General features: G+C 59.2%; 10 protein-coding genes across 10 annotated transcripts; 5 read left to right on the top strand and 5 right to left on the bottom strand.

Moving 5' to 3' along the window:
• Positions 1–627: 627 nt before the first annotated feature.
• On the bottom strand, positions 628–3,899 carry SPRG_18814 (hypothetical protein; the record flags this gene model as incomplete). Its single annotated transcript, XM_012338641.1, has 11 exons — positions 628–867; positions 891–945; positions 1,000–1,172; positions 1,219–1,454; positions 1,501–1,642; positions 1,693–1,961; positions 2,008–2,398; positions 2,444–2,515; positions 2,566–2,690; positions 2,741–3,644; positions 3,696–3,899. 11 exons carry the CDS (start codon positions 3,897–3,899, stop codon positions 628–630), a joined length of 2,811 nt encoding a protein of 936 aa, XP_012194031.1.
• Positions 3,900–5,882: 1,983 nt separating this feature from the next.
• SPRG_18815 (hypothetical protein) lies at positions 5,883–8,381 on the bottom strand (the record flags this gene model as incomplete). The annotated part of the gene is made up of 9 exons (XM_012338642.1): positions 5,883–6,032; positions 6,077–6,243; positions 6,292–6,709; positions 6,766–6,837; positions 6,884–7,113; positions 7,161–7,200; positions 7,245–7,961; positions 8,004–8,083; positions 8,123–8,381. The coding sequence occupies 9 exons, from the start codon at positions 8,379–8,381 to the stop codon at positions 5,883–5,885; spliced, it is 2,133 nt and encodes a 710-aa protein (XP_012194032.1).
• Positions 8,382–8,638: 257 nt separating this feature from the next.
• SPRG_18816 (hypothetical protein) lies at positions 8,639–10,872 on the bottom strand (the record flags this gene model as incomplete). Its single annotated transcript, XM_012338643.1, has 4 exons — positions 8,639–10,123; positions 10,165–10,225; positions 10,282–10,523; positions 10,570–10,872. The coding sequence occupies 4 exons, from the start codon at positions 10,870–10,872 to the stop codon at positions 8,639–8,641; spliced, it is 2,091 nt and encodes a 696-aa protein (XP_012194033.1).
• A 695-nt stretch (positions 10,873–11,567) lies between these two features.
• SPRG_18817 (hypothetical protein) lies at positions 11,568–11,974 on the bottom strand (the record flags this gene model as incomplete). The annotated part of the gene is made up of 2 exons (XM_012338644.1): positions 11,568–11,833; positions 11,878–11,974. The coding sequence occupies 2 exons, from the start codon at positions 11,972–11,974 to the stop codon at positions 11,568–11,570; spliced, it is 363 nt and encodes a 120-aa protein (XP_012194034.1).
• Positions 11,975–13,743: 1,769 nt separating this feature from the next.
• Positions 13,744–14,787, top strand: SPRG_18818 (hypothetical protein; the record flags this gene model as incomplete). The annotated part of the gene is made up of 1 exon (XM_012338645.1): positions 13,744–14,787. The coding sequence occupies one exon, from the start codon at positions 13,744–13,746 to the stop codon at positions 14,785–14,787; it is 1,044 nt and encodes a 347-aa protein (XP_012194035.1).
• A 269-nt stretch (positions 14,788–15,056) lies between these two features.
• SPRG_18819 (hypothetical protein) lies at positions 15,057–16,772 on the bottom strand (the record flags this gene model as incomplete). Its single annotated transcript, XM_012338646.1, has 1 exon — positions 15,057–16,772. The coding sequence occupies one exon, from the start codon at positions 16,770–16,772 to the stop codon at positions 15,057–15,059; it is 1,716 nt and encodes a 571-aa protein (XP_012194036.1).
• An 826-nt stretch (positions 16,773–17,598) lies between these two features.
• Positions 17,599–18,132, top strand: SPRG_18820 (hypothetical protein; the record flags this gene model as incomplete). The annotated part of the gene is made up of 1 exon (XM_012338647.1): positions 17,599–18,132. One exon carries the CDS (start codon positions 17,599–17,601, stop codon positions 18,130–18,132), a length of 534 nt encoding a protein of 177 aa, XP_012194037.1.
• Positions 18,133–18,771: 639 nt separating this feature from the next.
• Positions 18,772–19,618, top strand: SPRG_18821 (hypothetical protein; the record flags this gene model as incomplete). Its single annotated transcript, XM_012338648.1, has 2 exons — positions 18,772–19,230; positions 19,280–19,618. 2 exons carry the CDS (start codon positions 18,772–18,774, stop codon positions 19,616–19,618), a joined length of 798 nt encoding a protein of 265 aa, XP_012194038.1.
• Positions 19,619–19,904: 286 nt separating this feature from the next.
• Positions 19,905–21,020, top strand: SPRG_00488 (hypothetical protein). The gene is made up of 5 exons (XM_012338582.1): positions 19,905–20,121; positions 20,174–20,272; positions 20,320–20,571; positions 20,618–20,712; positions 20,755–21,020. The coding sequence occupies exons 1-5, from the start codon at positions 19,939–19,941 to the stop codon at positions 20,837–20,839; spliced, it is 714 nt and encodes a 237-aa protein (XP_012193972.1). The 5' UTR covers positions 19,905–19,938; the 3' UTR covers positions 20,840–21,020.
• A 221-nt stretch (positions 21,021–21,241) lies between these two features.
• SPRG_18822 (hypothetical protein) lies at positions 21,242–22,162 on the top strand (the record flags this gene model as incomplete). Its single annotated transcript, XM_012338649.1, has 1 exon — positions 21,242–22,162. A coding segment is annotated over one exon (921 nt), but the record flags the coding sequence as incomplete, so codon positions are not given.
• Between the last annotated feature and the right edge of the window lie 602 nt (positions 22,163–22,764).

Raw genomic sequence — 22,764 nt, forward strand, 5'->3', positions numbered from 1 at the left:
AGGTGGCGCTGGACGGTACGGACGGAGGCGTCAAGTTGCAGCTCCGTCTTGAGCTTGCTGGCTGACTTGCCGCTTGTGGAGGCAGCCTTGCGAAGGCGGCGTAGGCTGCGCACTGACATTTTCGGGCATGTGCGCTTCTTTGGAGGCCGATTGAAGGGGTCCTCGGCTTGAAGCACATGGCGTACGGCGCAGCGCGAGCGCCCCATCACCTTGGCGATTTCATTGATGCTTTTGCCGACCTTTCGGAAAGCGAGAACGGACGCCACCTCGGCAATGTCCAAAGGGGTGCCAAGCGGCATAGGTGTCACCACTACGCCATCGCAAATGGTAACAGGTTGTATAATATATAGTTCGACAATTTACCTTTGCCTGAAAGGTTGCGGAAGAGAAGAAAAGTGACGATATCCTTGGCTGTCTTTAAAATTTGACGCGCCAAAAAACGCAGCGATTTCACTTTCTTTGACGCTATGTCGTCATTTCTAGCGCACCATGCCTGAAATTTAGTGAGTAGGATCGGACATGCATGTTTTATCGCAACCTCTCATTATTTATAGATAATATTTAATATTGTCCAACAATTTTCTTACCACATAGGGGTGTCCTATACCGATGGCGAGCAGTGTAGCATTACAGGACGCTTTGGTTCCCTGTATGACCGCGCACCTTCTTTGTGAGGTCCTGCGTCTCGGCAAGCTTGGCTTCGATCGTCTGCGCGAACGAGTCGAGCATTTGTGCCGGGTTGAAGACGGGAATTGTGTGCCGCGGCTGCGTCGCGGACCGGTTGACTTCCAACGAGACGAACATTTCGGCGACCTTCTCCGTGATGCTCTCGAGGCGCGTGTTGAACCGGTCGGTCTCGACCGAGATCTTATTGAGCTCTGCGTCTGTACCCGGGTCCCGCGCGCTTTCCTTGTCGCGAAGCTCCCGCTCGCGATCGTCTTTTTCCTACATCAAATAATACGTTGATAGACACTATGTCCACTTCGCACAACGACATACTTTTTTAATTCGGCGCAGAGCTTGGCAATCATTTCGGCCTGCGCGTCGAGCGTGCCCTTGATGTCGGCGTCGTCGTACACGGGCATGTGCTCGATGCTCGTTTTTGGTGGCGCCGAAAACTTAGACGACCCCAAGAACGTATGGACCTTGGCGAGCTCGGAGTAGATTTGAAACTACAAGAAATGGATTTGAGATATGAACGGTGGAAGCTCCAGGCACCCGAAGCTTGGCGAGGTGACCTTCCGTGACCTTGTCGGCGAGGTCGTTGCGATAGGCGAGCACGTTTCGGCTCAGCACGCGCAGGTCGTCTTCGAACCCGTCCATACGACGCTGCGTCGTCAAGAGGATCTGCTCCATCTTCTTGAGCGCCTCGCTGTTGTGCCCGCTCAGCGACGCTGCATTGTCGAGGACGCTCAATGCGACGTGGCTCGTCCTGCGCTCCGGATCCTTGGGCACTAGCACCATTATCGTTTCGTCGGCGACTTGAAATTGACGATATACCGCTGCTGGCGCTCGGAGCCGCAGGACGTGCGAGCACTTGCTGCATTTGGCGCAAGTCAACCATGTCTTTTGCGAGCTGGTCCTGCTTTTGGCGGGCGTCGCTGTGCTGCTTGTCGTACCAATCACTCCAGAGCTCGTCAATCTACATCGCCATACATGAGAGATATGAGACACGCCGCCATGACACGTCACCATGACGCGCGCCTGGTCGTAGGCACGCAGTAGCGTCTCGTTGGCCTTGTCGAGTGCCGACACATCGGCCGTGGCTGCTTGAAGCAGATCGGACGTCGCGACCTTTTCGGCGCCGTCCGGTGCGTCCACAAGCACATGGCGCAGTCGCAGTAGCGTTGTTTGGTGCGCGCCGGGGGCAGCAACAAGGTTCATGACCGCCGGTGCAATCAAGTGATACTGCCGCGCGAGGTTTTGCAGCTCGGCGAGGCGACGCGTGGGGCTTCGGCCGTCTGCGCAACTCCCATTCAAGCCCAGTCCATGGAATAGCCATTATACCGGGGTGGTGCAGATCGTGGTGGATGTCGTGGCCGAGGGGTAGCCATTCGTTCACGCTCGTGATGAGCTCGGCTTGCTGGTGCAGTTGGCGCTGGAGCGTTTCTTTGAGTTTTCGCGCCTCGGCGTCGACGTGCCCGACGCTGGCAGCCCCGAGTCTCTGCACGGTCTCGGTCCATTTGTGCAGCTCCCGGCCTTGGTCGGCACTCTTCTCCGCGACCGTCTCCAGCGCCTCGCGCAACTCCTCCGAGGCAGCGACCTGCGCTTGACGCATCTCGGCGAGCTTGGAAAACACCATCGAGAGGTCCGGGCCGCCACCGACGGCCGACGTTCCGGACGGCTCGCCCGACGACGTCGACGATGATGGCGCCGTCGCAAAGCTTTGCATGAGTTGCTACGCATGCTATGAGTGGCATCGACAAACGCGGCGGCGCAGCACCTGGGTCTCCTGGAATTCCTCGACTTGGCGACGGAGCTTGCGCAAGTCGTCTTGAGTCGCCTTGATCGTTGTCTGCGCGCCATCGGTCAGCAGATGCAACCTCTAGCGAGAGGACGAGGTACTTTGTTGGCGTCCACGCCCTCGGTGTTGGCGGAGACGGTGTCCTGCAACGCTTGTAGCTGCTTGGTTAGCTCCATAATCTTGGCCAGCTGCGTCTCCAACGCCGTCTCGTACGCTGCATTGACGACTACACAACCCATCCTGTCAGTAGATGCAATATGCGCTATGATTGCATACGCTCGGTCGGTGGTACTTTGGGCTCGAGAGCCGCTGGCGCTGCAAACGTTGGCGGGCGTCCGCTCACCTCACGCAATTCGTGCTGCAGCTGCGCCATTTGTTCAAGCACATCCTCGCGATCTCGCTCGGCGCGGGCGACGCGGGCGTTGAGGTCCCGGAGTTGATTTCCCAGCTCGTTTGTTGCTGCCCCCGTTTTCAACGACGCGCGCCCACCGGTGGACCGACGTGATCCATGTCGCGTCGTCGTTGCAGGGGCTAGGGTCGTGGTCACGTCCGAAGACTCGAGCTCCTGCGTCGCTTGCAGTACGGGAGCTGGATCGCTGGTCTTGACGCTCTCATCACTGGCTCGAAGCACGTCGCTACTGCTGGTATTAGTTTCGGCCTCGACCTCGATCTCATCGTCGTCGTCATTGCCACTCTCGTCGTCTGGGATGTCGTCAAGAGTGGTAGCTTCCATCGAGCTGGCACCCGCTTCGTTTAAACTATCTTTGGTGTGCGCGTCCGCGTCGTCGGACCCTGAGGAGGGTAGTGGCAGCGTGGAAGTCGATCTTCGTGCGCCAATTTCGGCTCGGACGTGGGCCAGAATCTGATCTTGAAGCTCGTCTAGAATCTGGGCTTTGAGTCCTTCGAGTGCGTTTGGTAGCAAAAAGTCGCTCATGCGCGCCGACATCTGGTCGACTGTGGACGCCAGATCTTGGACAGTGGCTTCGACGTCGTCCAGCTTGGCGCCGTGTTCTTCAATGATCGCGACTTTCCCACCAAGCGCGTGGGTGAGCGCAGACGCTTGCGCAATGTCGGCTTCGGAGCCCTCGACGCGCTTCTGGAGGCTGTCGACCATCTCGAGCACTTCGTCCCGGATCGCGCTCGGGTCGTTCGCTTGCACTTGGACGAGCGTCTGGTTTGTCTACGGGCGAGGCATCCGATTCTGCGTCGCATGTAATATCGTGTGCGGTACCTCGTGCTGGTGCTGCTGCAGCTTGGCCAGCGCTGCTGCGAGCTCGTCCAAGAGCGTGTCGTGTTGCTGCAGCGTCGAGCCAACTGTCTTCATGACGTGCGTGAGCGGTGCCACGGAGAACGTAAGCAAGTCGCCACCAAGGCTCGATGCGAACGCGTCGCCATTCCACTTGCCGCCGCCGCCGGCGTCCAAAGGGTAGGCCATGCTACTCGGACGTTTTTCTACTAAATTGAGCGTCGCTCTAGTTGCACACGAAACGCCACCACGCGGGGAAGCCCGCGTGCAAGCAATTGAATCGCGAAATCATTCGGCTAAGCCTTGAAGCAAGTGCCATTTTGGGCCATTGCGACCGACATGGCCTTGGGTCCAGAGCAGTTGCGTCGCGTACAAGCCATCGACACGGCATAGATAGATAGATAGATAGATAGATAGATAGATAGATAGATAGATAGATAGATAGATAGATAGATAGATAGATAGATAGATAGATAGATAGATAGATAGATAGATAGATAGTACTAGCAGTGTGCCGCCACGACATTGTCAAATTCCAACCGATCAAAACTGCAACACGAATCATACAGGAGATCGCACGCAACTTGGTTGGTAACACGACTTATGAACTAACTGGGCGTCGCATCGTTCGTCTTCTTCTTCACGCGCTTGACTGGGGATGCTGGCGACGACGGGTTGGACGGTAGCAGCGGAAGCACATTCTTGCCCGACCCCGTTCTCCTACGGCCAGTGTGAGGACCCAAGACCACCTGATATCTCGATTGCTTTTCGTGCTGCGGCATCCGAAACCCCGCGCGGTAGACGTGGTAGTCGTCGCCCATCTGGTCGGTCAGCGCGTCCTGCAAAAACGATCAAAATAGCTCGAGGCAACGATACTTGCCATGACGGGGTCGTGCGGTGCTTTGAGAATCGGTTCCATTGGCAGTCGGTCGTGGACGCTTTCTATCTCGTGGTTGGGTATTTTGGAGGGTAGAGGAAGAGGAGGACCATGGACATGGGGCTCGAGGCGCACAGGGCGACTGCACGCAATGCACATGACCGGCTTGCTACCGCCTACACGCACGGTGTTGCGTGCTGTGCATATCAGATCTCGGTTGCACCCGCTGTGGTCTCTTCGCCGATCGGGAGGTTTTCTCGGATCGACTCGAGTGCTTTGGATACGCGGTGACGGATCACGTCGTTGAGTTCGTTCTTGATACTCTCAATTTGCTACCATCGTCGTTGAAACCTTGATCGACCGATACAAGACTCGCACCAGCTTGGTGAGGTTTTGAGACTCGGCGAGCTTGGCTTCGATGTTTTGGGCAAAACTGTCGAGCATCTGCGCGGGGTTGTACGTTGGGATCGCGTGACGCGGCTGCGTCGAGTTGCGATTGGCTACGCGTTGGACGATAGTGTGCACAACATGTCTTGTTTTGTAGGACCTTCGAGATTGACAAACATTTCGGCCACCTTGTCGGTAATGCTCTCGAGCTTGGAGCTGAACTGGTCGTCGTCGTGACCGAGGCGGGAGAGGACCGTCTTGTCGTCCGACGGCTTCTCCGAAAGCGACTACACTAGGAATCGCCAACAAATTCGAGCGCTTGGATTCGAGGCACCTGCTTGAGGTCGGAGCAGAGGCTTGCAATGAGCTCGGCTTGCGCGTCAAGGTTGGACTTGATGTCGGCATCGTCGCAGACCGCCGTTGTGCCCGCACCCGTAGAGTTAAAGCGCGCGGAACCGAGCACGGCGTGGATCTTGGCGAGCTCCGAAAACACTTGAAACTAAAAAGCGAGTCCAGCAACGCCTCAAAACTCAAAACGTGTCCTACTTTGAGTTTGGCGAGGTTGTTGGCCGTGACCTTGTCACTGAGATCCGTCCGGTACGACACGAGGTTCCGGCTCATCGCGCGGAGCGTGTCCTCGATCTCGGCCAGTCGCCGGTTCGTGCCAATGAGCTTGGTGTCGAACGTCTTGGCGTCCACGGGACCATCGCCCGACCGCGACGGTGAGGTGGCTGCGATAAATACGTAGCAATACAAGACGAGGTTGGCAAGAAGAGTACCCGACGACGGGTGCACGCTGGGTGACCGGCCGTTCCGCGCCATGTCCCGCAGCTCTTTGACGAGCTGCGTGTAGCGTTGAAGCATATCGCCGTGCATCTTGGAGTTCCAGAGCTGGAGAGGTCGTCCATCTAACAACGACGGTACGTTGTCGTCGACGCAATGCATTCGTACGTGTTTTTCGCCAGCGCGTTCTGCGCCGTCATGTCCGTGTTGTGTTGCTCGAGCGTATGGAGCATCTGGAGGAGGCTCGTGAGCTTGTCTTGCAGCTCCGCCGAGTCCTATCGCCGATGAGGAAACACGGACAAGGCGTCTGCAAATCAACGTCAGATGGAAGGTGCGCGGCTTCAATGTCGTTGCCAAGACGCGCCAACGAGTCTTTGAGCAGCGCAGGCATCGCGACGAGCGGTGGCATTTGCGCGAGGAGGTGCCCAAATGCCGTGTGGAGGCCTTGGATGTCGGGCAGCTTGACAGAGAGCACCTCGGCCGCGCCTAGCCGATGCTGAGCGCACAAGAAGAAGAAGAAGGAGGCGAGCGTACTCAGACGCTCGAGGTCCTTGCGCAACGCGAGTGCGTGCTGGTGCAAGTCGACAAATCCGATCCCGAGCCGCTCTTGCGCTTGGAGCGCGCGCTGAAGCCCTTCCTTCTCCTTGAGCAGCGCCATCTCAATGTGCCGGAGGGCCATTTGCCGATCGTCGTCGTCGCGCTCGACCCAGTCGGCGATGTGCGCGCTGTGCTTCTCGCTCGCCTCCGAGAGGAACTTGGCGTCGTTCTGGAGCCGGTGGACCCACTGCTGCGTCACGCTGTTGTCGTCCGACATCGTGTCCATGCGACTGCGGAGCTCGTCCATGGCAGCGTCCTGCGCGGCGCGCATCTCGGCCAGTCGACCCAGCACTTGGCTAAAGTCTGCGCTGCCGTCGCCCGACGACGTCACGGTCGAGAAGCTTTGCATCAAGCCCTACACCAAGCATCACAAATAAATTATCTCGACTTCCACGCGATAAAGCGCGGTACTTGGTCGTCTTGGAACGCGCGAAAGTCGTTGGCAAACTTGCGAAGCTCCGTTTGGAGGGCGTGGGATACCGCCTACGCTCGCTCTGCTGTGACGATCGCGCGTCACGCAGAGGGTTACTTTTTGTGCGTCCGAGTCACTCTGCAGCATCACTTGCGCTGCCTCGAGGTCCCGAACTTGCTTCTCGAGCGGATCAAGACGCCGCAGCTGCAGCGCGAATTGCTCGAGCTTGGTGCGCGCGTCCGTCATGTCGCGCCCGAGCGCGTCGAGAGCATTTCGGTCCAGCGGTATTTCGTTGTCGCTTGTTCCAGTCGCTCCGGCCATGCCCGGCGAATTCGTGCGAGGCGCATCTATGGCGCAAATTCGTTGGTTGGTGTCAATGCAGTGGAGGGAGTACATAGCTCGGCCGACGGTGTTATCGCGACCTGCAGCTTTAGCTAGGGCATCGATACAGTAACCATCGACTCACAAGAGCAGCTACCTCGGCCACGTCGCTGGCGTGGCCCTGAAGGGCTTCTTGCAAAGCTTCGTACTGCTGTCGGAGCGCCTCCAGCAGTTCTTCCTCTTGGTTGAGCCGCCGGTGCACCTCGGTGAGGTCCACGGGTGGTGGTGGCGCGGCCAAAGCAGGTGGCGTCACACTACCGAGCGTACTAGGTTTGAGCGCCGTGTTGTAGCTCTGCGCGCGCTTGAGCTCGTGCAGGTGCGGTGTCGGCGCATGTGCTTTCGCCGCCTTCCCAACGTCCTCGATGCTCGTCTGCAGCGCCGCGAGCTGGTCCTGGAGCGTCTTCGCTTGCTTCTCGAGCGACGCCTCCATCTCGTTCTTGAGCGCCGAGAGCTCATTCGTTGAAGCGAGCCCGCTTGTCGACGGCAACATGGCGCTCATTTCGTCGCGGAGCTGATCGAGACCGTGCATCGTTACGCATTCCCGAAGACGGTCTTCGATCATCTTCATGCGCTCGAGCTGCGGCATGGCCGGGTCCACCGGGGGCAGCGACGGCGTGACCTCCGTGGCTTTGATGTGCATTTGCGTTGCGAGATCGGCGATCGTAGCGGTCGCTGCCGCCAAGTCGTCGGTCAACGTCTCGGTCTTGGCAGCCAACGGTTGCATGAGCCCGAGAAGCTCGTCGCGCACGCCTTGGGTCGCGGTACCAACGTGACTCAGGAGCTCGTCCTTGGACGCTTGCGCAGACTGCGCCAACTACGCTGCGCATGAGACGTTGTCATCATCGGCGATGCGCACGTTTTGGTTTTCTGTCTCGAGGTGGCGGCAGTACTGTAAGAGCTGCAGAAGCGTGTCATCGTGCTTCTGGAGCGACGTGCCTACGGAGCATCAGCCTCCAGACCCTTCGGACCACGTACCCATGGCCTCAATGGCCTTGGCGAGGGGCGCGACGGAGAGGGAGAGCGAGTACGTGAGCAAGTCGGTTTGCATCATCGAGGTGAAGGCTGCACCGTCCCACGCCGGGTCCACGACCAGCTTATAGGCCTTGATGCCACTGCTTTCCTGGTTCTCGTCCGTCCGATCATTCGCGTCTTCGGCTACGGACTCGTCGGTGCCGCCATTGTTTTCGGCGCTCTCGATGGTCGCCTCGAACTCGGCGGCGTCGGCCGGAGGCATCGGGCTGCTCGAGCGACTAAAATAAGACCTTGGACAACGAAACGGGTTATTTTGCAAGCCGACTAGGGACAGTTCTGCAGTCGTAAACCAGATTCTCGCGAGCCACACCAGACAGTTTGTTTAATCACGCGTCCTTCCTTGTCAGAAGTCTTTGGTTTCGAGATTTACTCGAGCGATGCTATCAACCGCCATGTTGCAAGACGACTCGAGGTCAACAGAAATCGAATTGGAAACTTCGTCGTTGAAGCCATAACCTGCTACATGCTGGCTTTTCGCGTGCGAACGCCATGACCCAACTCGAGCAGGATGGACGTGCGGCGCTTCTTGAGCAGCATGGGCGACGCGGTAATGCTGGACGTGGTGGCCGTGAACCCACCGACGGCGTGGCGAGCTGTCGTCGCCTTGGGCGTCGAGATGGCCGCTTCCTTCGTGGCGGGTGCCACGACGAGGAGCGGCGTCGTCGGTCGCAGCTGCACGCGAAAAGGGCTCGAGAAGCCTTCGTACGGCACGACGGCCTTTTGGCTCCAAGACGGCTTGCAGTCGCCGTGGTGTTTCAAGCGGTAGGTCCCTGGCGGTGTCCCCGGTGGCACCACCCACTCGATCGTCGCGTGGGACGTCGAGACGCCGACGCGCGCCCAACGAAAAAACGTGTCGGCGCTGCTGTCGTCGGCGACGAGGACCCACACGCCGAGGTCGTCGCGCCACCGGTGGACTTCGAGGAACGTGCTTTGCGTGCGCAGATTGTTCTTGGGGTGCCCGGCGTAAAAGGTGGCGCGCACCGTGTCTCCCGGGTAGTACAAACTGTCGGAAACGTTCGCGACAAGATCCCCAAACGCCGACCCATTTGGCACCGAGTCTTGGACCACCGGTGTGTGCCAGTGGGTCGTCGTCACAAAGCCATGCGCCGGCGCCGGACACGTCGGCGGCGCCTCGTGCACCAAGAGCGCGCGCGCCAGCACTTCAAACTGCTGCTGCGTCGCGACGAGCTGATTCGGCCCAAAGTGGGTCGACGCGCCTTCGTAGCGCTGCACAGCGTACTCTTCGCGCGTCGTCATGTAGCCGCAGTAGTCGTTGGCGAGGCCAGCGACGACCACGTCGTGGCCTGGCAAGGCGTCTCGGATTGTGGCCCGGAGTCGGCGGCCGGCCATCGTCGTCGACTCGAACGGCACGGCGGCGAGAGCGAGCGCGTCGCCGATGGAAATGAGCTGCAGCGGTAGCACGGACGGGGAGAGGCCGTAGGACGCAGTCGGAAACGCGATGATCTTTTCTTTCTGCCCGGCTTGCGTCTGCGGCACGAGCGTGAGCCAGTGCTTGTCGCTTCTCCACGTGAGGCCCTCGGGGATCATCGCAATGCCGCGGCCGTCAAAGGTCGTACCGCTGAGCATGGAGACTCCGATGCAGCCGGGGGACGTCGTCGGCGCGCACTCTTTGTACTGGTGCCACTTGGTCGAGAGCGGGATCGCGTTGTAGTCGACGTACTGATGCACGCACTTGACGGCGCCGGCGATGGCGGGGCTCGACGCGGCCTCGAGGTACAGCTGACGCGCGGTCGCGAGCTGCGCCTCGGCCACCTGGACCATGCGCGAGAGGTCGTCTTCTTGGTTGCCGCAATGCCGCGGGCCGCAGATATTAGGGCTCACGTCGCCTTCGTTGCTCTGGGCAAAGGCGGCGACGAAGCTGCGAGGTCGGTCGAGCAAGTGGTTGTTGCCGTGCTCGCGCTCAAACGCATGGGCTGCATACCCCTACCGAGCGCGTCAGACTCGTTGCGACCACGCTACACTACCTTGTTGTCGCCAGTGATGAGCGTGAACCAGCTTCCCATGCTGGTCGGATGCACGGCAAACCTACACATCCAGGTGAATTCGTCCATGCAACAAACGCAAAAAGAGGGCGAGCGTACCAGTTGATCATGCCGATCGGGAACCCGTCGAGGCCGTCGAGACGCCAGAGAACCATCTCCTTGTCCGTGTCGTGCTCGTACAGCGCGCGCTCTGCTGCTGGGTTTGCGTTGTACGCGTCGATGGACCGGTTCACGGACGCGCCGAGGCAGGTGCCCTTGGCCACACGAATGACGCCGGGCTGGCGGTTGGCGTATGCCCGCGCAATGGCCTCGACGATGCCAGCCACGACGCACTCAAAGTTCTAACGGACTTGATACATCGTACTAGTACAGAGCGAGCGGACGTACTTGCTTGTCAAAGCCCTTCAACGGCGGGTGCATGCTGTAGATGAAAAAGTCGGAAAGGCCGCCCGGCGCGCAGTGCGTGTGCGTTGCGCTGAGCAGTACGTTGGTCGTTGAGAAGACGCCCTTGGGAATCGTCGCGTGGGCGTCGAGGCGCATGGCGACTGCGCGCGAGACAGACTCGGTGATGCAGCCCGTGTCGACGCTGACAAAGGCGCAGCATCTCTCTTCCTCGAAGACAAAGGCGCGCGCGCGCAGCCGCATGTGCAGACCCGTTGTGAGCTGCTGCGGGCTGGCGTAGCCGAACATGCCTACCTCGGCCGCCGGGCCCGTGATGTCGAAGACGCCTGCGCCAAGTCGCATGCTAATTTGGTTGTGCGAGAGAAAACGGATCCAGCCGGATACCGGAGACCGGCGCCCGATTGGTGGATTGCGTATCCGGCGCTGGACGTCACGCCATGACGTGGCACGCAAACCGAAGGGGCGCGCCGTGGATGCCTTGTTTTTGGCTCATGGACACGATGGCTTGCGAGAGGCCACGAGCACCTCGTCATCATACACTCTCGACGACGACTATACTAGCGTGGTCGGCTGCGTCAACGCGAGAGGTCGCACACGGGATGGCATTGATCTTTGCCGAACATTCGGTTGATGCCTATGCTGTTCTCTGCGTCATCAGTGCAGTCACAGCGATCCGTGCACGCTACTATCTTGGGCCATCTCGCGCGGTTCCTACGCTGCGTGGACTCACATTTGTAGCAATTTTTGAATTTCTCGATTTTCATTTCAACGACTGGTCAGGTTGATGTTGACGTTCGAAGCAGCTTGTCGCCCTTTCGCTCAAAAGACCTCGCAATTGCACTTGCAGCTGCTGGTTCTCGCGGCTCGACGCCTTGGCGAGCGCTTCGACCTGCCACAAACGCGCCTCCAGGGTCATGTGAAGTCGACTGAGCGCATCTTGCTGGGAGAGAACGAACGCTTGGTGCTGGTCCGCCAGTCGTCCATCAAGCGACGTCGCGCGGAAATGGGCTGCATCTAATGCCTTCACTTGCGTCTCGAGGCTTGAGATGGCGCTGACGTAGGGCTGCCACCGCGTCGTCGCTTCGGCCGTCCACTGCGCATGAAGCTTCTCCAAACACGCTTGACGCGACGCATGTAGCTCGGCCATGTCGCGGGATCGCTTTTGGATCTCCGCTGCGACAACTTTTTCCAAGTTGGCGAGGACGACCTCGGTGCGGCTGGCCTGCTCCCTCCAGTGCGCTTGCAATGCCTGCGTCGTCAGCTTGATGCGCCGCTCAAAAGCCACTGTACTACCTGCACCTGTACGTCGACAGACTCTTGAACTTGCGCGATGTGAGCTTGGCATTGTCGCCACTCGTTGGCCATGCGCACAGCTTGTGCGTCCATCCATTTCGCCGTCCGGAGATGCTCCGTCTTCTCAGTGGCGTCGCATTGGGACTTGATGAGCTCTACGGCCATGTGCAGCTGTTGCCACTGCATGTGGCAGGCCTCTTGGAACGTGTTGCGCTCGTGGCGGTCCGTCTAATGCCAGGTCCGAGATCGTTTCGGCGATGGATGCACACAACATACAACGATCTGTGTCTCCAGCGCTTGGATCCGTGACTGGCTCACTTCGTGGATGCGGGCAAGGCTCTCGGACGTGAGCTGACCCAAGACGACGTTCGTCTCTCGGTGCTCGTCCTGGAGCCGGTCGCGGCACTGGAGCGTGTCCCGCAACGTTGTTAGCAGTCGGCGCTCGACGTCGGCGGACCAGCGCTCGACGTCGTCCTCCATCTGCCCGCGCTTCGGCAGCGTAGACTCGATCGTCGCGACGCGATCGTGGAGCCGCTGGAGAAGCGTGGTGACGTGCGTACGCGTCTACATCGGAAGATGAAAAGAAGATCCAAGAAATGGCGACAGTCTTGCCTGCAAGGCGACCGCCATGTGGTCGTCGCCGTCGTTGCGTCCAGGGTCGCTCGCGACCCGTCGCTCCAGCGCGCCGACGCGCTCGAGCACTAATGCGTGTTTCTAATGCAGACAATCATACAGTCTCTTAGCTCGGCTCTTTGAAGCGCCACACGCTGCGAGTGCGGACGACGTACGAGCTGGAAATCATCGGCCAACGCGGCCACCTGCTGGCGCAAGTCACTCACGCACCACGCGTGCTCGTCAAGCTTCGTGGTGGGCGACGGAAGGCCGGATGGGGTAACGAGTGGCCTACATGTAGCACCGTGCGTCACCTCGATGACACTTGGGTCTCGATGCCGTGAGTGGGATCTTGCGCACTACTCACAAGTGCGGAAGCTTGACGTGCAACGGGTCGCGCTTCGTTGGCGACAGCACAGTGGGCCTCGGTTCGCCGCGAGCTCTGATTTGGTCGTCGAGCGCTATTGACAACGCAAGGTCGTCGAGGCTCCCTGCGTCGACAGCGGTACCATGGGCGTACTCGCGCTGCTGTTGGCGCTTCCAGTCCCCGCGCTGCATCGTGTATTAATAGACGGCATACGCTGGCTGATACACTGTTTCCTGACGTGCGCACCACGATGCACCGTGTCAAAGTGCCCAGCTGGCGACCCGTCCAAGCCTCGCCACCTGTTCAAAGCAGGGCACTCTACATGCTCTACATCCTTGCTCCAGCGCGATCTGATCGCAGAGAGCCGGCCGCGCTGTACGAGCGAGATTGCCGTTTGGCGTTCGTCTTACTGGACGTTCCTCATACAGAGTCTTGACACGAATAATTTCCGATCCACTGGACGTACGAACCCGTTTCTCTGAAGATCATCCGCGACTCTTCGGACAGCCTTGTCTCTATGTACTATACGCCCTTGGGCCACGTCATGGATGGCGCGGCGCCATGGTGTACTTATCGCCAGTGTCTACAACGCAGCGGCAAAGACCCCGCGCTCCCTGCCCCCGGGTATCCGGATGTTTCCAGAAAAGCCTGCGGCCATCAGTTCTTGCAGCCTCGCTGCTATAGTCGACGGTGTCTGGATTGGGGCCGCGGGCGTTGAATAAAATTCGTGAAATTCCATACAAACAACAAGTATGAAAAAATCGATGAGGTTCCAGCGTAAGTCACTCCCGCTCATACCATTACACAGCTGGCACCTTGAAACTCGATATAAATCTCTCCTGCAATGGGCCTCTGCTGTTCACTTCCGAAATCGACTGGCTTTTGAGATGGTGAACTCGTATGGATACGACCTGGACTTTAGCTGGGACCACCCGTGGCCCCGGGCGCCCGTGCCCAAGGACGAAGAGCTGCGTCTCTCGGAGCTCGAGCGCTACCAGATCCTCGACACGCCGCAGGAAGAGCGCTTCAACAAGCTCTGCCGCATCGCGTGCAAAGAGATGAAGTGCCCGATCGCGGCCGTGAGCTTCATTGACCGCACCAAGCAGTGGTTCAAGGCCAACTCGGGCCTGACACAGGCCGCGATTCCGCGTGACGTGGCGCTCTGTGCGCACACGATTATGAACCCCCGCAGCGCCGTCGTCGTGCTCGACACGACGCAGGACGAGCGCTTCAAGAACAACCCGCTCGTGACGCGCGCGTCGTCGGTCAAGTTTTACGCCGCCGTGCCGCTCGTCACGAGCCGCAATGTCTGCATCGGGTCGGTCTTTGTCTTCGACGTCAAGACGCACTCGGCCTGCGAGACGAAGCTTTTGCAGAAGATCGCCGCCAAGGTGATGAAGTACCTCGACGAACGCCTGCAGTCGCCCGATGGCGTGCCACTTGCGCCTGCCCCGGCTACGACCCACCGCTCGTCGCTGCCGTCCGCACAGCCTGCGGCCGAGCCGTCGCCGTCGGCCAAACCCGAACGCCGCATGTCTGCAGACGTAACCCCGGCAAAGTCAGTGTCGGCGCCTACGTCCACGGTCGCCCCCGCACCCGTCAAGCCGGCGCCGGCCTCGTCGCCGGTCGCAGCCGCTCCTCCTGCTACCGAATCCGCGCTCGTCGCTGCGGCACCTGGTGCGGCCACGGATGAGCGATCCCTTGCGACATCGGCCGTCAGTAACAACGGCGAAATGACCAACATGGGCGCCATGCTCATGAACCTTCTCGCGCGCACAACCGAGACGCAGCAGCAGCTCGCGGCGCAGCAGGGTGTCATGTTTGAGACGCTCGGCCACCACTCGGATCAGCTCAACTCGCTGACGGAAACCCTCTCCTCGCTCGAGATGCGCATCGACCGGACCGTGAAGGCCAAGTCGGCGTCCAAATAAGCCCTCGTCGGTTGAAGATGATACTATTATTTGGGGTCGATAATTTTAATTTTTATAGAGTATCCTTGTGTTGCTGTCCATAGAAAGGCCGACTTTCGAAAAGTGCAATCTTTCGAGAAAAGTGCAATCTTTCGGTAAAAGTGCAATCTTTCGGTAAAAGTGGTCTCGCCCGACCAGGAGTCACCAAGCCACCGCACGCTGTCCAACGACGGCCATGGCCCGCGGATGTTCTTTCTGCGAAAGGCCCGAGATTTCGGCTACTTAGGCTTCTACGGTTTCGCGCCCGTGGAATCTATCGCCTGCGTCTTGCTCTTCTTGGTCTTCTTTTCCTTCTTGGTCTTCTTGGCCTTCTTTGGCTGCTTCGTGGGCGCAAGCGACGCCAAAGCAGATCCAAGGCGCTGCTGGTAGAGGAGGTGCTGCAGCATGGTCACCGTCGCAGCTTCCGCATCGTGCACGGGCACCATCTCGGGCGAGGGCAGCAGCGACTGGGACACGAGTGGCACGCCCCCATGCGCGCAAGCAGCAACGACAGCGTCGTGGCCGGCATGCGTCGGCGCCAATGGCACGAGCACGAGCAGTCGCATGGCATCGCCGGCGCTAGCAATCGCCTCTGTTGTGTAGAACGCCTCGTAGAGCCCGCGCTCCGCCGCTGCATTTGAGACGTCGATCGCCATCGTACTTCCCTCCACAAGGCGCGACGCCATGGTCGCAACGTCGGCATCGGGCGTAGCGGCTGCGAGGTACTGGCACAGCGCACGGAGGATCTGGTACTCACACGGCGCAGCCTGATGCTGCTCGGCGAGGGCAGTCACGAGCTCGTCTTGCTTGAGCGTGAGCGCGACGGCGTCTTCAAAGACAAACGTCAGCGCGGTCGTGAGAGGTACCTCGCCCGACGACGCAATTCGCGATCGCCACAAGGTCACGACAAGGAGGCGCACCATGGCCCAGAGCGCCTGCGACCGAGACCCAAGGTCGGTGGAGACGCCGGACGACGCCATGGGCACGGCCGCCACGACGTGCATATGGACAGGCACTGACGTGGCCTCTGCTGTTGTCTTCTGTCGCTTGGCCGGTGGCGCTTCTGTCTCGACGGCGCATGCGCGCTCGAGGGCGGGACCGAGGACGCCCCGCGCTTGGTGGTACGCGATGACACTGAGGATCTTGCTCGTAAACTCAGGCACCGCGCCGAGCCGGACACCCGTGAGCGAGATGTTCTGTGTGGCGCAGAGCTGCTGCAGAATGTTGTTTTCGGTCGGCGTCATATCCCGGACGGCGCCGAGGAAGAGGACGATCTGGAGGCTCGGGTCGTCTGTGGGCGCCAAGTCGGTGTTGAAGCATGGCAGCTCGGCATCGCTTGACTCGTGCAGCGTGGCTGCAATCACGCGCTTGATGGAAGCGTCGCGCGGCTGTAGCATGTCGTGGAAGATGGCGTTCACAACGTCTTTTTTGGAGGCGGCGGTCGTGCCGTGGGTGGCAGTCCACTCGTCCCAGACGCGAAGCAGCGCCTGCTTGTTGGTCTTGCGCAAGACGACGTCCGGCTTGCTGTTGAGGCGGTGGCCGCGCAGAAAGTCCATGTCGCAGTGCTTTTGCAGATGCTCGAGCACTTCGCGCTTGCTCTCCATGGCCGCGACCGTGTCGGCTCCAGCGATGGATAGCGCGCTCTGGACGAGCTTGCACGCGACGGCGCTGGACGCAGACGACGCCTTTGCGTGTTGAGCGGTTTCGCGCCACGCGTTGACCACGTTGAACTCGGACGGCGTCGCGTCGCCTTTCGTCACGTGCATGCGCGCCCAGTCCTCGTCATGCACGAGCACGAGCTCGCGGCTCGTGCAGTAGGCGCTGGAAGGGCCATGCAGAAAGGCAGAGACACAACGGACAAGAGCGTCACGGCGATTCCACCACTGGCTCTCGTCTCGGTGGGGCTGGTACGACGCCGCGTCACCGCCACGGCCCTTGCAGAGCAGCACGACCTTGACGTGGACCATTGCCAATCAAATCGAATCGTTGTCCGTGCCACCATGGTTATTATCCGGACAAACCGGATAACCTGGTCGTCAGTTGTGGCGGCAATCAGCAATCAGGTGGCAACCATGGGTATTAATAGTACAACGCACAAAGGACAACGCCGACACGTTGGCAAAAACTCGATGCACGGAAGGTACCTTGCGATGAACCCTGACAATTACTAGTACCCCAGGTCGAGTACTGTACCAGGCTTCTTTGCGAGCTACGGTACGAGCAGTGTCGTGTCACTCGACTCTCCACACAGTCAGGACCAAGGGAACGCAGTGGTCAGGACGGGAGATTTTGTCGACTTCGCTTTACACGTAGCTTTACACGTAGCATTGGCCACTTGCACCGTGTTAGCAAAGCAGAGTCAGCAAAGCGGAAAGCGTCCAAGACGTCTCATCGCCACATAATCGGTGGTATATCAGCGGACTGGGATGTATTGGCTCACCCGCTCAAGGTGGAAGTGTGGCGAATCGATGACGTTACATATCAGCGCTGTCAACTGCTGACGCTGCGCACGTCGAGAGCTTGCTTCGCAGCGTACCGAGCACATAGATACCTCCATTGCCCTTCGAGTGTTCGCGGCGCTCGTTTAGGCGGCTTTACACTTGGACTCATCGCGTGAGCTAATCACTGCTTTGTGGTAATCACGGTCCGCATCTTCGGCTTTGTATGCAGCGTATCCGGTCGCATCATCCGGATACACCTGTCTATGCTCCACGGAAATCCTTCGGCGATGCGTCAACCGCTGGTGGCGCCACGCATCGTCAGCTCATTTCCACTTCGTTCAGCTGTAGCAACATGGCTTTCCTTGCGTCGGTCAACGACACGAAGGTGCTCATCGCGTGCTCGGCGATCCTCACGGTCAAGTTCTACATCTCGACGATGATCCAGGGCGGGAAGCGCTTTGCGGCTGGCACGCGCCCGCCGGAGGACCAGATCCTGACCAACTTGAACCCGAAGAACCAAAAGCAAAGCTTTGGCGTGCGTCAAGAAACCGAAGCCAAGACGGACGATGACAGCGAGACGAAGAAACCGCTGAATCTGACGCCGTCGGACCGCGCCATCGAAGCCGACCTTCGCTGGGAGCGCCTCGTGCGCAACGACCTCGAGAACATCCCGATCGGCCTTCTCTCGGCGTGGGCTGCCGTCAACTCGGGTGGTAACCCTCTCGTGAACAGCGCGGCGATCGTCATTTTCACTGTCGGCCGCATCGCGCACACGTTTGCTTACGCGAAGAGCCTCCAGCCCCACCGTGCGTACGCGTGGATGGCCGGCGTCTTTGGCACGCTCGTACTCGTTGGCAACAGCATCGCTGGCATCGCGCTGCATTAATCCTGCGTTTCTAACGTCATTTTTAACCAAATAAACAGTCTCCGGCAGCTCCTGCGGAATCTGTCATTCGTTCCAGCCCCTCGCTGCCATCACAGTATGTCCACGTTAGGTCTGTCACCCCCGATATGTCATTCATGCCCGATCTCTATGGCCTCTGACCTAAAGGCAGCACAGGACGACGATGACAATTGACCATTGACGCGCTAAGGGTATCTCCGCCTATCTCTTGCACACCCGCTGGCCGATCAACCGTGTTGCTTGTAACGAGCCACACTTGATCATACTCTGTGTGTCGCTTCGGCCATGAGCATCGAGTCGCTCGGCGGACTTAAGCTTCTCTAAAGGGTATCGACGCGCTTGTTACGGGTCGGTCGCTGTCGGAAGCGTTCAATCGTGTGGCAGATGCGATATTTGAACTACACTACTGTAGTCCCGTCGTCGGGCACTGCGATCAACACAGCGCTGCTGCTATTGGTACCAATCCATGAATACCCCGCGCGCGTTGTATGCTGCTGCCGACAGCATCACGTTGCTACTTCAAGGAGTGTTATGGCCCTATGCTTGCATAATCGTCGCATTTTAGCCAATCGCAGCCGTCTTGTCGCCAGTATGCGCTAGCCGAAGATCGCAATTGGCGGCATGGTGCCCACGACCAAGTTTACGGCGACGTGGTTCGCGCGACCGAGCGACGAGTCGATCGCGGTCATCGAGCTCCGCCGGCCCACGGTCAAGAACGCCATCAACGAGGCCGTGTACGCCGAGCTTGACGCGCTCATCGGCTTCTACGAAGCCCGCCCGCGCGTGCTTGCGATCGTCCTCACGGGCGCCGGGGACTACTTTACGAGCGGCATGGACCTCACGTCGATGCCAACGGAGGTCCCTTCGCGCAGCGCCGCGCGCCGCTTCATGAACCGCCTCATCGAGTGTCCGAAGATCCTCGTCGCCGCTGTCAACGGCCACGCCGTGGGCATCGGCGTCACACTCCTCACGCACTGCGACGTCGTGTTTGCCGTCGAGTCGGCCACGTTCTGGACGCCGTTCATGCGTGTCGGAATCGTGCCCGAGTTCGGCTCGAGCTACCTGTTCCCAAAGATGCTCGTACGAGAAGATCGACAACATTATGATCTAACGTGGTCGAGTGTCGTAGGGCCCGATGCTCGCCAACGACATGCTTTTGCGCTCTAAGCGAGTGCAAGCGGCGAGAGCGCACGCAGGGGGGCTCGTGACCGAGCTCTTTCCCGTCGCCGGATTCATGGACAAGGTGGTTGGCGAGGTGGCTACCATGGTCGACCAACCATGCGCGGACGAGAGCCTCCTCGTGTTCAAGCGACTCGTCAAGGAAGGCAAGGGCATTGAGAAGGCCAAGGTTCTTGCTGCGATCGAGCGCGAATACGTGGACATCGACGCCCGTTTTGAGAGCGGGTATCTCGTGGAAGCTGCGGTCAAGCAGTTTATGGCGGCCAAAGCTGGCACCAGCAAGCTCTAAACTCCGTCAAGATATACCCAGTATCCACGCACATCTGTACAATCTCAGATGAACAATAGCAACCTGGAATGCTCGAGCTGGGCCTGGCAGTGGCACGAGGAGGACCATTCTGGACGCAGGACGTCCGCCGAACAGTGATCGAACGATTGCGTCATGATGTGGGCCGCCCGCCAATCGACATCAGCTCTGATTGGCTACTTTGATGTATTGCAACACGATGTGCCCGAAGCGGGCCAATGAAACGTGAGTTTGCACTGGGCCGGGCCCACACGCGAGGGCGCATCCTCCGAGCAACCAGTTCCCAACTTCACTCGTTGACCATGGTCAAGATCGGTGTCCTCGCGCTGCAAGGCGCCTTCGAAGAGCACGTCGACATGCTAAAGGCTGTCGGCGCTGACGCTGTCCAAGTCCGCCTCCCGTCGGAGCTCGAAGGCCTTGATGCGCTCGTCTTTCCCGGCGGCGAATCCACGGCCATCGCCAAGGTCGCCGAGCGCTGGGGCATGGTATGCCAGTCTCCAAACCGCCGTTCAGTCGCTAAGCGTTGACCATCCGTAGATTGAGCCGCTCAAGCAATGGGTACACGACAAGAAGCCGATCTGGGGCACGTGCGCCGGTATGATTTTGCTCGCGCAGTCGGCGCGCCACGCCAAGCAGGTGCGCACACCGGCCCGAGACAAGAACATTTGCTTAAAGACGCTTAGGGTGGCCAAGCTCTCATTGGTGGTCTCGACGTCGAAGTCTCGCGCAACTTTTTCGGTGCGCAAATCCGCAGCTTTGAGCAGCACATTCGCGGCCCGCCCGGCTATGACGAGGCGACGCCGTACAACGCCGTCTTCATCCGCGCACCGGCCATCGTCTCTGTCGGCGAAGAAATCGAAATCTTGTCGCAGATCAAGAACGCGTCGCCGGCCGACGGCTCGGACCCGACGGACGTCATTGTCGCGGCCCGCAAGGTGCGGCTGCGAAATCTTCTTGTGCGGATCCCATTTTGTGCTGTAGGACAACATTCTCGTCACTGCCTTCCACCCCGAGCTCACGACCGACACGCGCTGGCACCGGTACTTTGTCGAAGCCATCGTGCAGCACAAGCAAAAGTAATCGTGTCGTGAGTGTAAAAGTTATCAAACCCGTGCTAGAACTCGGTTCTTTGTGAGTTTCTCAGTGTTGAGAACGCCCACGGTCGAGCCAGGAGAAAATACGACAAAAATACGAGGTGCGTGACACAGTACTCGATGCACTGCGTGCTCTTTACAAGAGAATCCTCCTGGCCCTAAATGCCTTGCAACTCCGTACCCCTCACATTGCTTCGTATGGCGAAACCCCGCATAATCCAGACAGCAGCGACGGCTTGGTTGTCCACTATATTGCTTTGCGCTTGAACAGTGCCGTCTGAACACCACTCCCTTGACTCTCAGCGTCATGGTTATCGTCGCCATGCGAATATATCTATATATGCAAATCATAAGCTACGACTCGTTCTTATTGACGGCGACACCCTACTGCGTTGGCTTCTTGTCGGCGGGGAACGCTGACAGCGTCTTGTAGTCCCACGGCGCGCGCTTGGGCGGGAACTTGCCGCTGCGCATGTCGTTAAAGCACTCGCGAATCTGAGCTTGTGTGTTCATGACGATCGGGCCGTGCCACGCAATGGGCTCCTTGATCTTCTTGCCCGCAAAAAGCATCGCCGAGACGGCCTTGGAGCGCGCCGTGAGCTCGAACGTCCGCTTGGCATCGTCGGTCGCGTCGAGGAGCGCGACTTGGTTGATCCGGACGGGCGCCGTGTTAAGGAGCGCGTCGCCTTCGTACACAAAGAGCATGCACGTGTCCATGCCAGCGGGGATGTCGTATGTCAGCGTGCTGCTGGGTGACAGCTCAAAGTCGACCATTTGCACAAACTGCTTGGTCTTGAACTGGCCCGTCCGGCCATCCGAAAACGGACCCGCGAGTAGGCGCGCGTTGACGCCAGGGGACAGCTCGACCTGCGGAATCGTCACCGGGTCTTCCGTGCCGTACGACGGGTCGTCCATCTTGTGCTTGGCCGGGACGTTGAGCCAGATCTGGAAGCCTTCTTCGATCTCGCCAGCGTTATTGGCGCCACCTTCAGCGTGCTCGATACCGCTGCCGCAGCTGATCCACTGCATGCCAGGCGCGGGAAACTCTTCTCGGTTGCCCATCGAGTCGCCGTGGCGGCCGGTGCCGCGCTTGAGGTACGTCATGATGTCCATGCCGCGGTGCGGGTGCCAGCCGATGGGAAAGTCGTCCGGGTGGGCGGCGCGCCCGTCGCTCTCGATGATGAGGTGGTCGCACATGAGGAACGGGTCGCTCTCCGCCGACGGGATGCCCATTGGAAAGGCCTGGATGACCGAGCGGTCGTCGCCGAAGGGGTGGGCGACGCCGGCGTCAACGACGCGGATCGTGCGCATTGTAGTGACCATGCTCGTGTCGGCGAAGTGGCGATTTGGAAACTGCGTTTCGGGAAGAGGCAGGCACATCCCCAGCTGGAGCAACTTACGGCCCAAAGATCCCATGATCCTGGTTTTTGAGAAATGGTTTTGAGATTTTTGTTTTGCGAGGTGACAATAAAAGCTGGTGCACTCAGAATCAACTCAAAACGTTGACCAGGAGCAAAATCCACGAATCTGATTGGCCACTGAGTCTGGATCGCGATTTCGAGGAAGGAACTTCTGCATTGACGAGGCCGCGCGACGTCGGTTCAAGTCGATCGACGACTACTCTTCGTCCGACGGGCGTCCATCTCAGTTATCGACATGGATCAAGCCTCGGTGCTCCAGTGCTAATGACTGATGTTAATAGGTGACGGACAAAGCTGCGACCAGGCGCAGACACCAGAGTCCAGCTGGCAGAAGAAGGTACTTCCATGCATGTGATTTGCTTCTTGAAACAAATCATACCGGTACTACAAAGACGTAAACTTGAGTGGAAGGTCCTTCCTCGGCTGCATCCCCGAACATGTTTGAGCATAGTCTTGTCATTAACTGAAGTCCTGAGAACCACCATGATGGGCTCCTCCATCCAGAAATTCCTGCAATTGAACTTCAAATCTCACTTTTCAACTCGCTTCATTTCCACCACCCCCATCGGCCCCCACTACCAATGCGCACGATCCGCGTCGTTGACGCCGGCGT

This window comes from Saprolegnia parasitica, assembly GCF_000151545.1.
Source record: "Saprolegnia parasitica CBS 223.65 unplaced genomic scaffold supercont2.1, whole genome shotgun sequence".
Lineage (NCBI taxonomy): Eukaryota > Oomycota > Saprolegniomycetes > Saprolegniales > Saprolegniaceae > Saprolegnia > Saprolegnia parasitica.